Source organism: Equus quagga, chromosome 11, assembly GCF_021613505.1.
Source record: "Equus quagga isolate Etosha38 chromosome 11, UCLA_HA_Equagga_1.0, whole genome shotgun sequence".
Lineage (NCBI taxonomy): Eukaryota > Metazoa > Chordata > Mammalia > Perissodactyla > Equidae > Equus > Equus quagga.
The window spans coordinates 95,883,791-95,897,226 of NC_060277.1; the positions used below are offsets into that span (position 1 = coordinate 95,883,791).

At 52.8% G+C, this 13,436-nt stretch overlaps 2 protein-coding genes across 4 annotated transcripts; both read right to left on the reverse strand.

The window, feature by feature from the left end:
* Positions 1-897: 897 nt before the first annotated feature.
* HCRT (hypocretin neuropeptide precursor) lies at positions 898-2,112 on the reverse strand. Its single transcript, XM_046675046.1, has 2 exons — positions 2,092-2,112; positions 898-1,269 (listed from the first exon to the last, which is right to left on the reverse strand). The coding sequence occupies exons 1-2, from the start codon at positions 2,110-2,112 to the stop codon at positions 898-900; spliced, it is 393 nt and encodes a 130-aa protein (XP_046531002.1).
* A 1,845-nt stretch (positions 2,113-3,957) lies between these two features.
* On the reverse strand, positions 3,958-8,364 carry GHDC (GH3 domain containing). 3 transcript variants are annotated; one of them, XM_046674361.1, is made up of 10 exons: positions 8,267-8,364; positions 7,998-8,081; positions 7,511-7,800; positions 7,099-7,220; positions 6,450-6,951; positions 5,845-6,037; positions 5,668-5,739; positions 5,453-5,586; positions 5,006-5,091; positions 3,958-4,746 (listed from the first exon to the last, which is right to left on the reverse strand). In XM_046674361.1, the coding sequence occupies exons 3-10, from the start codon at positions 7,785-7,787 to the stop codon at positions 4,528-4,530; spliced, it is 1,605 nt and encodes a 534-aa protein (XP_046530317.1). In that variant the 5' UTR covers positions 7,788-7,800; positions 7,998-8,081; positions 8,267-8,364; the 3' UTR covers positions 3,958-4,527. The 3 variants fall into 3 exon arrangements, with proteins under 3 accessions (XP_046530317.1, XP_046530316.1, XP_046530315.1); XM_046674360.1 differs by having other exon boundaries at positions 8,200-8,364; XM_046674359.1 differs by having other exon boundaries at positions 7,998-8,364.
* Between the last annotated feature and the right edge of the window lie 5,072 nt (positions 8,365-13,436).

Sequence of the window (13,436 nt, forward strand, 5' to 3'; positions counted from 1 at the left end):
GTTCTCCCTGTGTGTGTTTTTGTGTCCAAATTCCCCCTTTTTATAAGGACACTAGTCATACTGGATTAGAGGCCCACCCTACTCCAGTATGACCTCATCTTAACTAACTATATCTGCAACGACCCTATTTCCAAATAAGGTCACATTCTGAGGTGCTGGGGGTTAGGACTTCAACATATGAATTGGGGGCAGGGGTGGCACAATTCAACCAGTAACAGATGTGTTAGGCTAAAGTTGCAGGAACATTTTTCCCCATCCCTGCTTAAGAACTTCTCATGACTCCCAGCTACCTGCAGAATAAAGTGCAAAGCCTGGTGGTTTGTGAGGGCTTCCTCAATCCGGGGTGCAGGAACCTAACCGTCTCGCCTCCGACGCCTCACCGCTCCCCACCTGCAGCCACTCTAGACGATTCATGTTGAACTCATATTCCCTGCCTTTTCGGCAGGCTTGGCTCCTACTTCTTCTCAGCCAGATTCTGCTCCTCTGTGTGCTTTCCTTGCTCTCCCTCCCCTCCTGTGTCTCTCCGTAAAGACCCTGATCCCGAACGACTAGTAGAGTATCGGAGGACATGTCTGTCCCGCATCCTCCCCTCCAAGCATGCACACGTGCGGTGCTCTCCGCACCCCAGAGCCTTGCACGGTTCTTTGCTCTGGGAGCTCCCTATCCAAGAGTGTCTCGGGTTCAACGACGCCCAAGCTGAGATGTCCTAGAGCCGGGCTGCTAGACCCTCCGGCTTTTTATAGTTCGCAAGACTCTCACGCCCTCTGGAGGGCAGGACGCAACCGCACAGGAACCGAGACCAGCCACGCTAACGGAGACTCGTCTTTATTGCCCTTTTTCTGGGGCTGACAACGGACAGGCAGAAGGGAGAGGGCAGGACAGGGCCCGAGCAAGGGCTTAGACCCCGGACCGCCCCTCAGGCGCGACAGACGAGGTGGCCGAGGCGGGACAACGGCGCCCGGTGCAGGGTCGCGGCGCTGGCTCTACGCCTGCGCGGCGGCCCATGGTCAGGATGCCGGCCGCGTGGTTGCCGCTGGCCTGCAGGAGGCGCTGCAGCCGGCCGTGGAGGCCCGGGGGCCCCGGCCGCCGCTTGCCCAGCGTGAGGATGCCGGCCGCGTGATTGCCCGCGCCGTGCAGCAGCTCGTAGAGGCGGCAGGAGCACGTCTTCTGGCGGCAGCAGTCGGGCAGGGGCTGCGCGGCCGCCCCGGGTGACAGCAGCGCGGGCGGCAGCAACAGCAGCAGCAGGAGCGTTATGGCGGCCCAGGGCACCTGGAGAGGCGGAGACAGGGCTCTGGGGGTCTTCGTGTCGCGCCCGCATCCAGCCCCTACGCCCAGACCCTGCCCCGCTGGCTCCGCGCTCCTCCCTCGCTGTCCCTTAGTTTTTTCTGCCTCTGCCCAGTGCTGTTTGAAGGGCTCCTGTCTGTCTCTTTTACCTGCTCATCCTTCAAGACCCAGCACAGCATCTCCTCCAGGAAGCCCTTTGAGGCCCCCTGGGCGAAATGAATCCCTCTCTCCTCTGGGTACCCTTAGACCATTGTACCTCATTAGCGCACTTACCACTCCACCCGAAAACAGGCTTGTGTGAGTCTGTCTGCGCCGCCAGTCTGTACCCTCAGGAGAACAGACGCCCTCGTTCGTCCCCTCCCCACAGCGGGCAAACACGTGCAAACCAAGGACTGGCAGGATCCGAGCTGTCATCTTGTCTGCCTGCTCCCTTTCGGGGGAAACCGAACTCTGGCTTTGGACCAGTTTCCTACCCTCTCAGGGGGCACAGCTTTCTCACCTTTAAACTGGGTATTAGATAATCCCTACTGTGCAAGCCTGCTGGGAGGATTAAACGAGAGGACAGGTGGAAACTCGGCACCTGATACCAGTAAGTTCGCAAAAAATACAAGATGGTAGGAGAACTGGACATAATCCAATGTTAGCCAAGGCAGAGTCTCCATCAAAGGTCCACCCGTCCCCTGCCTCAGAGCCATGCCGGAAAGGACCAAGAGCAGAGACACCTTCAGCCTTTCTTCCAGCCCCCTGAGCTAGCACTCTCATTACCCCCTGGTATGATGAGTCAGCCCTCCATCCCTGGGTCTTTACCTTCGTAGAGGGAGGGTTCATGGCTTCTGGAGCTCAGAGTAGGGAGCTGGGAAAGGTATTGTCTGCAGTGGTCCAAATACCCAGGAACTTTGAGGCCGTCGACTGCGACCTGCTACCAGGGGTCTGGGGTTTATAGTGCTCTGAGGTGGTGGGGGAGAGACGGACACTTGCGTCCACTCTGGGGCCAGACAAAGGCAGGTCTAAGATTAGCCTCCCACAGGGGGGCCGTCTCCAGGCTGGGCCCAAGGAATGGCCGCCAAGGCGCTCAGAGGCCGGAGTTGGATCTCTGTGCCCCTGGTCCCCGCCTTGTCTGTCTGCCTGCTCCCTGGAGATTGGGCGGTCTCCGGGCACTAATGAGGCCACCTTGCACCCAGGAATCTGGGAGCACAAAAGAGGCCTTGGTAGGGGCGCTGGCCTGGGACAATGCATGGGGGGCAGCTGCTAATTAGGGGCAGGAGAGGAGGCAGTCATGAGACCTGCTCTCCACAGGGTGTGTGTGTGGAGGGGGAGGGTGGCCAGGCAACAGGCCTCTCCCCCACTGCTCCTTGTCCCTGCCCCCGGGTCTGTCAGCCTTCAGGGCTTTCTTCCTTAATGGAAAAGCTTCTTAGCTGGCTCTCCATTCTCCTCAGCTCTCTCCTTCCCTCCGCCCCTTCCACCAACCTCCAAGATGGAAAATCTTGAAAACTGAACATGGGCAGTGGAAGGAAAGCAGCTGAACTTGGTGTTATCCTCTGACCTCCCAGCTTCCTCCCTGGTCAGGCTGCCTGGAGGGGAGGGATGGAGTCCCAGCCCACACCGGCAGGGAGTGAGCCACCCTGGGGTGAAGGAAACGTGCCATCTCTAGGCCTGCATCCCTCTCAGTCAGGGCACTGTCTATTGAGCACCTGCTCTGTGCCAGGCCCTGCACTGGGCACTGCAGTGACAGTGTCATGGGACATGGCCCAGTGTTCAAGGAGCCCTACAGTCCAGGTGGGGAGGTGACCCAGCAGAACGATAGCTCACTGGGAGAAAGGATTCTGAAAAGGTCTTGCATGAAAAGTGGATTTCCATCAGGTAAGGCGGAAGAAGGCACTCCACAAAAGGGACAACTTGAGCAAAGACCTGGAGGTGACAGTGCTGAGCTCACGTGGGATAGCGGGGTGTGGTCTTCATAGTCACGGCTCCCCTCAGGTCTAGGAGAGAGGTGGCTGGAGAGGTAAGTGAGAGCCAGGGTGGGTCAAAGGGTCTTATAGGCTAAGCTGGTCCATCTTGGTCCTGTGGGCACTGAGGAGCCGTGGGAGGATTTCAGCAGGAAGGACTCGTGGGCTGCTGTGGGGGCTGGGTGGGTGGGGGCGGGAGCCTGGATGTGGGGCATGGAATCAGAAGAAATTCAGAGGCAGAATCGGAGACTTAGCAACTCATCGGGAACAGGTGCCATGCTACTTAGGCGGAGCTGCAGGGCCGTGGGCAAGCCTCACAGCCTCCCGAAGCTGCACTTTCCTCACTGATAAGATGGAGAGTTAACCCTGATGGTCTGTGGGATTGCTTCCTGCTGTGATGCTTTATGATCTGCAGTACAGTCCTGCCCATGGAAGTGATTCGTGGGTGTTGGGCCAGGAAAGGGACCCGTGCTAGGCCAGGGCAAGGGAAGTTGGGAGCAGCCTCTCCACATTTAGGTTAAGTTTGGGATGGGGAGAGGTAGGAGGAGGGGACTCTATGTCTCTGGGTTGACCCAGGCAACGATAGGGGTCCCCGAGGGCCCAGAATGGAGCTTTGGGGGAAAGCCCTGATGTCTAGAGCTGGAGGGGAGGGGGAGCCCAGGATATGACAGGAGCAGAGTGAATGGGACCACTACAGTTTCCCCCAAAGCAGACCCTGAGGCAAGAATATGGGTGCAAGAGATTTATTTAGGAGGTCATCCTAGAAGGCACATAAGGGAGTGGGGACAGGAGGGAGGGGAGGAAAACCAGTAAAAACTGTATTAATGACAGGATTACTGCTGTGGGCAACTGGTGGGCATCCTCCAAGAGACGGTGCAGAACACACTTCAGAACTGCGCCACTGAGGGACAATGAAGCTGAGGTCCACATTCACCAACTCCTGTTCCTTGCTGACTGAGGGCTGCTTCTGGGAGCATTAACTCCCAATGCTTCCAGCCTGCCCAGTGCACTGGGCTGAGACACGGGAGCCCATAGTGTGTCCTGGAACTCCAGTATCCTCCGGGGCGGGGGCTGAAAGGGCTCCAGGCAGGCAGTGCTGGCATCTTCTGTAGCCCTGGAGTCAACTCCTCAGAAGTGGCCAACTAGGTCGGACCTCCCTAAAGCCCAGCAGCTCTGATGGGGAACTGTCAGGTGACACAGAGTCAGACCCTGGCCACAGGCTCCCCATCCAGAGAGGCCCCAGAGGAGAGAGTGAGGCAGCCTCTGGGGGTGGATGGGGCACTGGGCAGGCCTCGGCTCAGGACACCACCCTCTTCTGTAAGAGCTGGGCCAGGTGCCGGTGCCTGAGGACCCGGGGCATCTCAGGAGGGAACGGGGAGGAGGGGCAGGCAGCAAGGGCTGCTCGAAGGGCTCTGAAGGCCCCCTGCCCCACCAGGTGGACTCTGGCAGGGCCCACGCTACCCCGGAACCGCAGGGACTTGTAGTGGGGAGAGGCTTCCTGAAGGCAGCGGTCAAGCTGGAAAGAGAAGAGCCTGAGTGAGGCTGGCGTGGGGCTGCATGGTGGGTGATGAGGTGCGCACGACTGCCCAGGCTATGTGTGGGTGGGAGTTCCGTGCATACACATGTGTCTGTGGGACTCATCCCTCCCTTCCCAGAGCTCCAGGAAGGTTCTCCTCCCTGCCCCGTCCTCCCCACCCCTCCCCTGTGCCCCCAGCACCTGGGGACAAGCAGAGTAAAGGGGACATGCAGTCATATCCTGTCCCTGTGCCATTTACCTTGTCTCGATTTTCCTCCGACAGGTTCCTCAGTCCCCTCAGCTCCACAAACACCTCGTAGTGAGGAGCGGAGCCCTTGGAGGAATCTGCAGACAAACCCCACGCACACACACTTTTGTGCACAGGGAGACTTCCAAAGTCAATGCCCGCTGTCCCCACCTGTGCTTCCCCGCTCTGAAGGTTCATGGGGAAAAAGGAGTTTCTTGGTGGGAGTGGGGTAAATGGAGATGGAACCCAGAGCCTAATTCTAAATATGAAACAGGTCAGGAAAGGCAATGTCGAGACTGCAGCAGGAGGGATAGGGTTAGACATGGGGAAGGACTTTTGTTAGGAGCAGCAAAGGAGGCTGAGTCTTACCTCCTTCCTAGAGGTCTCCCAGCAGGATGGGTATGGACTGGTAGGCAGCCTACCCAAGAACTGGAGGCAGGAGCTGATGGAGATGCTTACCCAGAATGCTGTTCTCCACACAGCCATGGTCCAACAGCTTGGCCCCTGGCCACTGCCCCACTGCCCGGCCCAAGGCCTCAGAGAACGTGTCCTCACCGATGTCTTCTCCTCGCACACTCAGCGTCTGGCCCAGCCTGGGGAGGAGAAGGGGGAAGGCAGAAGAGCCCAGGGTATAAGGATGGCCCCTCAGTGACCGGGAGGCGGGGGTCACCTACCTGTAGATGAACCTGACGACTGGACACTGATTGTGGGTACCAACCACCCGCACCACATCACCCAGGCGGCACCTGTCGGGGTGGGAGTAGGGGTGAGGTCCCATTAGCTGATGCTCCTGGCCCTCAACAGGATCCCAAAGGGCCTGAGGTGGCTGGGGCTGGGGGGCAGGCGATTACCTGGAAAGGCTGGTGTGATCAGTCAGCACCAGCTCGTACTCCTTGCCCTCCTGGGCCTCAGCCAGCAGGACCGTGGAGGCAGCCTCTTCCTGAGCTCCTTCCTTGACTGGCAGCAGCTCAGTAAAGGGAGCTCCAGGGGGCAGGAGGTAGAGCCCGCGGGGCTGCTCTGGCCACAGGTTCAGGCCCACCAGCCCTGTGGGGAGCAAGCGGCCTCTTCATCTCACGGCCCCATTGCTTTCTGCTAGGCAATAGTCCCTCACCCGGACCCCAGGCTCCAATCCTGGGAGCATCTGATCCTACTGCTGCCCTTCCACTCCATCCTTGCTGGCTCCCCCAGGCTCAGCCCACTGCCTCTAAGGTCCTCATTGGGAAGAGGCAGTGGATCTGGAAGTGGCAGACCTGGCCCCGTGTGAATTTCTGCACAACTCTTAACCTCTATGAGCCTCAGTTTCTTTATCTGTAAGATGGAGCTGCTGGTGTTGGGGAGGATGTGCAGGGTGTTGGGGAGGATTGAATGAGATGATTATGTAGGGCTCACTACGTGGCAGCTAGCTCTGTGACGTCTGCCTCCTGCCCGCAGCTCACCGCCCTTCAGTCCTGCTGACCTCCAGAGGCAGCATAAGCAGGTGAGAAGAAGGCTAGCCCTTGGCACCACAAGGCCTCCAGGGCAGCCACAGCCTCCGCCTGGCCTCCTGCGTCCAGAGTCACCACCACCTGCAGCTTTGGCCAGAGCCGAAGGGCCAGTCCTCGGGGTCCCTGCTGTAGAGCCTCCCGCAGCTCTGCTGCCCGTCTCGGGAGAGGCGCTCCTGGGTTCCCGGCAGCTATGGCCTCAGCCAGCTCTTCGCCATTGGCCTCCAGGCCCAAGAAGACGTCCAGGAGTTCAACTGCTGTCCCCGCTTCCAGTGCCCGCAGCCCTGGGGACCTCAGTGCTGCCAGCAGCAGGGCCCCAGGGTCCTTGGCTCCACGGGGGCTAACATGGCCCAGGGCATGCCAAGGCCAGGGGAGGGGGCGGGGCCAGGGGGAGGTAGGGGTCACGCGAGCCGTGCCTCCTGGAGCCAGCACTTCTGGGTAGGCATTATTCAGGGCTGCCAGACCCAGCAAGGTGGCCTGGAAGAAGACAAGAGATGGGGTTGGCCCTGGGCCTGAGCCAGACCCTGAGCCCCCAGTTTGGGGGTTCTTTGCCCACCTTGATGGAAGGGTTTGGCTGCAAGTAGGGGTCTTTGGTGGGGCTGGGCTCCAACCTTCTCAGTTTACCTGCAGAGAGGCCTCCCCATGGTACTGTTTTGAGGTAGGGGACGGGAGCTGCCCCCCACTTTCTTCCTCCTGGACCTGGCTGGCCTTGGTCAGAGGGAGATGATTCCGGAAGTCGCTCAAATCTATGAGACATCATTAACTCCTCATGACGCCACAGTTTCCCAAGAGTTTCAGGCAAGACTGGTGAGACCCTTGAGGAAGGAATCCAGACTAGGCCTGGGGGAAGGGGCTCTCAGGGCCAGGATGGGAAAATTCATCTTGAGCAATCCTGAGCCTGGGCGGGTCTCTGGGTCAGGCCCCTCTGTGTCGGCAGCAGAAAGTGGGGAGGGGAGGTCTTCAGGTTCTGGAATCTGACTGTCCTTTGGGGTTTCTTTCTCTTTGGGACACCTCCCCCAGACCCTGGGAAACACACCTGTGCTCGCCCTGAGGGGACAGCAGGGACCCTGGGCTCTCTGCAGACACCAGCTCAGGGCCTGCTCCTGGCTCCGGCCCACGTGCAGTGTGCTCTGCTCCAGTCTCTGCTGCTGCCAGGCAGCTGCCCAGAACAGGGCCCTCCATGCCACACGGTACTGGAGGCTGGCAAGCCAGGACAGCCTGGCATCCTGGGGCTGCTGCTGCCGGAGCATGGCCAGTGGCGGCAGCAGCAGCAGCAGCAGCAGCAGCAGGCACAGCAACAAGAACAGCAGCATCTCCAAGCAGCTCCTGGGAGGAGGAAGGGACCCGAGTGCTGGTATGGGGGGAGGAGGGGATAACCCACTTCCTGCCCCAGCCCACCCTAGCACGCACAGGAAAACCAAGGAAAAAGGAAGTTTGGGAAGAAGCCAGGACCCCTGTCAGGAAGGTGCTGTCAGGCAGGTGATTCGGAGGAGAGAACATCAGGGCTTCGGACTCACACTGACCTGAGTTCGGATCCTGGCTCTGCCACTTGATAGCTGTAGGACCCTGGGTAATTCAGCTAGCTACTCTGAGCTCCGGGCCTCTATCTGTAAAAGGGGAATAATAACAACCCCTCAGAAGGTACAGAAAGGGCTTGGCACAGTGCCTGGCACGCAGCGGCTGCTTAACGAATAACATGGCTTGCCCACTCCCGAGTGGCTCTACTTAGTCCCGGGATCCACACTGTTCCAGCTCCTGGGTCCCAGGCCATGGTTCCATGTCCCACATGCACCTGTCACAGCCCACTTGTGCCTTCTCCCAGCACCCAGGGCCCCCTTAGTGCTCAGGTCTCAGTACACAGCCGGCCAGAAAGATGGAGCCACGGCTTTAAAGGGCTGGGCCCGGATGGGGAAATGGGCCTCTGGGCCTGAGGGAGGAGCTTGGGGGTGCTCTTAAAGGGGCAGCTTGCCTAAGGGCCGACATGCCGGGTGTTGGCCCAAGCTGGCAGATGGGGGGAAGCTGGGGTGAGAGTAGCGAGAGTAGCATGGTCCTCAAACTTGTGCAGGTGAAGAAAGAGGAAGCTGAGTGTGGAAAAGAGCACCACAAAGTATCTTGAGCGGGGAGTGGGCTGCACCTCATCCCGGAGCAGGTTCAAGCTTGAGAACTGTTAAAAAACAAAATTTTCTCCCAGTCCAGAAATCCTCTCCTCAAAGGCAGTAGAGAGTGGGCCGGCCCCATGGCCGAGTGGTTAAGTTTGCATACTCGCGTCAGCGGCGCAGGGTTTCGCAGGTTTGGATTCTGGGCGCAGACATGGCACCACTCATCAGGCCATGCTGAGTTGGCGTCCCACGTAGCACAACCAGTGGCACTCAGAACCAGAATATACAACTATGTACTGGGCGGGGAGGGCTTTGGGGAGAAGGAAAAAAAAATGATTGGCAACAGTTGTTAGCTCAAGTGCCAATCTTTTTAAAAGAAAAAGGTAGTAGAGAAAGAAAACACTTTGATTATTGAATAAGCATTAAACCAGAACGTGATGCGCATCACAGGAAGTCTACTACGAGACTGAGAGACAGGAAGACGCCTCACTCCCTTATGTAGCCGAGCAGATAGAACCCGTTACACACACGTTCTCAAGATAGACGATAACTAGTCCTCAAGTAAGAGGACTTGACAGCACCATTTGTCACATGCAGTTCCTCCTAACTTTCCCTGGTAATTGGGGTTACCATCTGGGTTAGCGGATCGGCTTTATCCCAAGGAAAAACAAATTTCTCCCATCTTTACGACAGGAGGTAGTTTTGCAACTTGGAGCCAGGTGGCCACCCAAGTTAGGCTCCTATCCTCCGACTGTAAAGTTTGAGAAGCTGTGCTCAAGAATGCGGTTCTCGGGGCCGCCCTGTGGCCGAGTCGTTGAGTTCATGTGCTCTGCTTTGGTGGCCCAGGGTTTCGCCGATTTGAATCCTGGGTGTGGACATGGCACCGCTCGTCAGGCCATGCTGAGTTGGCGTCCCACATGCCACAACTAGAAGGACCCACAACTAAGAATACACATCTATGTACCAGGAGACTTTGGGGAAAAAAGGGAAAAAAATAAAATCTTAAAAAAAAGAATGTGGTTCTTCTGCAGTCTGTGGCTAAGCCCTCCCTCCTCCTGTGCCCTTGACCCAGGCTCTTGGACACTAAAACCCCTCCCTTCAACCCCTCAGCCGCCTCTGGGTCTTGCAACATCTCTCCTCTTTTCACAGCGATGCTCTTTCACACAGGTCTGCTCTCACCATCTGGCTACACCACCTCATTTACACTCCTTTTCATTTCTAGTATAACCTTGCACTTGATTTGTTTTCAAATAACAGCTTTGTTAGATATAATTCACACACCATACAAATCACTCATTTAAAGTGTACAATTCAGTGGCTTCTAGGATATTCACAGATATGTGCAACACCAACAGTCAATTTTATTTATTTTTTATTTTTTTTGAGGAAGATTAGCCCTAAGCTAACATCTGCTGCCAATCCTCCTCTTTTTACTGAGGAAGACTGGCCCTGAGCTAACATCCGTGCCCATCTTCCTCTACTTTCTATGTGGGATGCCTGCCACAGCATGGCTTGCCAAGTGGTGCCAAGTCCGCACCCTGGGCCGCTGAAGTGGAACGTGTACACTTAACCGCTGCGCCACCGGGCCGGCCCCACCAACAGTCAATTTTATATTTTCATCACTTCAGAAGTAACCCCACACCCTTTAGCTGTCACCCCCTAATCCCTTCCCACCTCCCCACCCCCAGCCCTAAGCAACCACAAATCTACTGTCTCTCTCTATAGATTTGCCTATTCTGGACATTTCACGTAAATGGAATCTTACCACATGTGGTCTTTTGTGTCTGGCTTCTTTCATTTAGCATGTTTCCAAGGTTCGTCCATGTAGTACTGTGTATCAGTAGTTCATTCTTTTTATTGCCAAAGTAATATTTCATTGTATGGCTATACCACACCACATTTGTTTATCCATTCATCAGGTGATGGACATGTGGGTCTTTTCCACTCTTTGGCTATTATGTATAATGCTGTTGTGAACATTTGTGTACAGGTTTTTCTGTGGACATATGTTTTCATTTTTCTTACATAAAAATGGAATGCAAGGGATTCATTGCATTTCAATGAATGGAATGGCTGGGTCACATAGGAACTCTTTGATTAACTGTCTAAGGAACTGCTAAGCTGGTGTTCAAAGTGGCTGCACCATTTTACAACCCCAGCAGCAGTAAATGAGCATTCCAATTTTTCTATATCCTTGCCAACACTCATTAGTATCTGACCTTTTGATTATGGCCATCCTGGTGGGGTATGAAGTGGCTTGAGTCAGTTTTAATTTGCCTTTCCCTGATGACTAATGATGTCGAGCATCTTTTCATGCGTTTAGTGGCCATTTGTATCATCTTTGGAGAAATGTCTTCTCAGATCCTTTCTCAGTTTTTAATTGGTTTGTCTTTTTAATTATTAAATTGTAAGTGTTATGTATTTTACATACAAGTCTCCTATCAAATATATGATTTGCAAATATTTTCTCCCATTCTGAGTTGTTTATTCATTTTCTTGATAGTATCCTCTGAAGCACAATAATTTTTAATTTTGATGAAGTCCAATTATCTATTTTTTTTGTTGCTTGTGCTTTTGGTGTCATATCTAAGAATCTATTGTCAAATCCGAGGTCATGAAGATTTACCCCTATGTTTTCTTCTAATTGTTTTATAACCTTAGCTCTTATATTTAGGTCTTTGGTCCATTTTTTTATTGTGGTAAAATATACATAAGATTTACCATTTTAACCATATTTAGGTATCCACCTCAATGGGATTAAGTACATTCACCCTGTTGTGCAAACATCACCACCACCCATCTCCAGAAATTTTTCATCTTCCTAAACTGAAATTATGTACTCATTAATAACTCCCCATTCCTCATCCCTCCAGCCTCTGGCAACCACTATTCTATTTTCTGTCTTTATGAATTTGACTGCTCTAGGTACTGAATAAGGGGAGTCATACAATATTTGTCCTTTTGTGTCTGTCTGATTTCACTTAGCATCATGTCTTCAAGATTTATCCGTGTTGTAGCATGTGTCAGAATTTCCTTCCTTTTTAAGGCTGAATAATATTCCATTGTATGTGTATATCACATTTTGTTTATCCATTCATCCATTGATGGACATTTGTGTCTTTGTGTCTTTTCACCTTTTGACTATTGTGAATAATGCTGCTATGAACAGGGGTGTACAAATATCTGTTTGAGTCCTTGCTTTCAATTCTTTTGAGTATATACCCAGAAGTGGAAGTGCTGGATCATATGGTAAAACTATGTTTAATTTTTTGAAGAACCACCACACTGTTTTCACAGCAGCTGCACTATTTTACATGCTTACCTGCAGTGCACAAGGGTTCCAATTTTTCCACATCCCCTACAACAGTTATTGTTTTCTTTTTGTGTTGTTGGGTTTTTTTGGGTTTTTTTTGGTAATAGCCAGCTCAATGGGTAAGAAGTGGTATCTCATTGTGGTTTTGATTTGCATTTCCCTAATGATTGTGCATCTTTTTGTGTACTTACTGGCCACCTGCATATCTTCTTTGGAGTAATGTCTATTCATGTCCTTTGCACATTTTAAAATTTTTCTTGTTGTTGAGGAGTTCTTTATATATTTTGGATATTAATCCCTTATCAGACATATAATTTGCAAACATTTTCTCCCATTCTGTGGGTTGCCTTTTCACTCTGTTAATAGCTTCCTTTGATACACAGTTTTTTAATTTTGATTAAGTCCAATTTACCTTCTTTTGTTGTCTATGCTTTTGGTGTCATGGCCAAGAAATCATTGACAAATCCACTGTCATGAAGCTTTTTATGTTTCCTTCTGTATAGTTTTATAGTTTTAGCTCTTACATTGAGGTCTTTGACCCATTTTGAGTTAATTTTTGTATATGATGTAAGGTGAGGTTCCAACTTCGTTCTTTTGCATGTAGGTTATCCAGTTGTCTCAGCACCATTTGTTGAAAACTATTCTTTCTCCATTGAATTGTCTTGGCACCCTTGTCAAAAATCAGTTGACCATACACACATAGGTTTCTTTCTGGACTTTGAATTCTATTCCACTGATCTATATATCTATCCTTATGCCAGTGCCACACTATGTTGATGGTCTTGGCTTTGTAGTAGGTTTTGAAATTGGGAAGTATAGTTACTTCAACTTTATTCTCTTTCAATTGGTTATTCAGGAGTGTATTGTTTAATTTCCACATATTTGTGATTTTCCAGGGGTTATTGTCATTTACTTGTTTAGTGAGTGGCTGGATCATTTTAGTGAGTCTTGCTACTCCCCACTGCCCACTCCAACAGTGTGAAGCCTCTGATATTGCTCCTTAGAGGGGTGCAGACTGGAGTATGCCCAGTCACCCTGGTGTGACAGCGATTTTCACAGACCTTTTTTCCATGACCACACCCAGCTGTTAACCTACACTAATTATTGGCTAATTGCTATGTTTTTTTTCAACCACGACCTGGGGAATAAATTGCTCCACAAACTGATCCAATCGAATTCAAGCTTCTTGGAAAGGACAGTTTCAAGATCAGTGTTTGAGATTTGTTCTGCCCCCAGAGAGCTCCTCCCAGCTCTTTTCTCATTTCTCTCTAGCACACTAGCCAGCACAGTTTAGCCTGTATCTCCAACGAAGCTATCTTTCTCCTGCTAATTGACTTTCACCACAACCTCTACTCTTTGTGAGAGCACCCTTAAGCTCGAACTTCTCTTGCAAATGAAGTCAGTTCCTTTGAGGAGAGATTCGAAGCTCTCTGTTTTACAACATGCCTCTCTCCTTTCTGGGGCAAAATCTCTGAGCTATGGCTCTGATGCTGGGGGAAGGGACAATGGCACACTTCTGAGTGATGTGCCCACTTAAAAAGCTGAGTGCT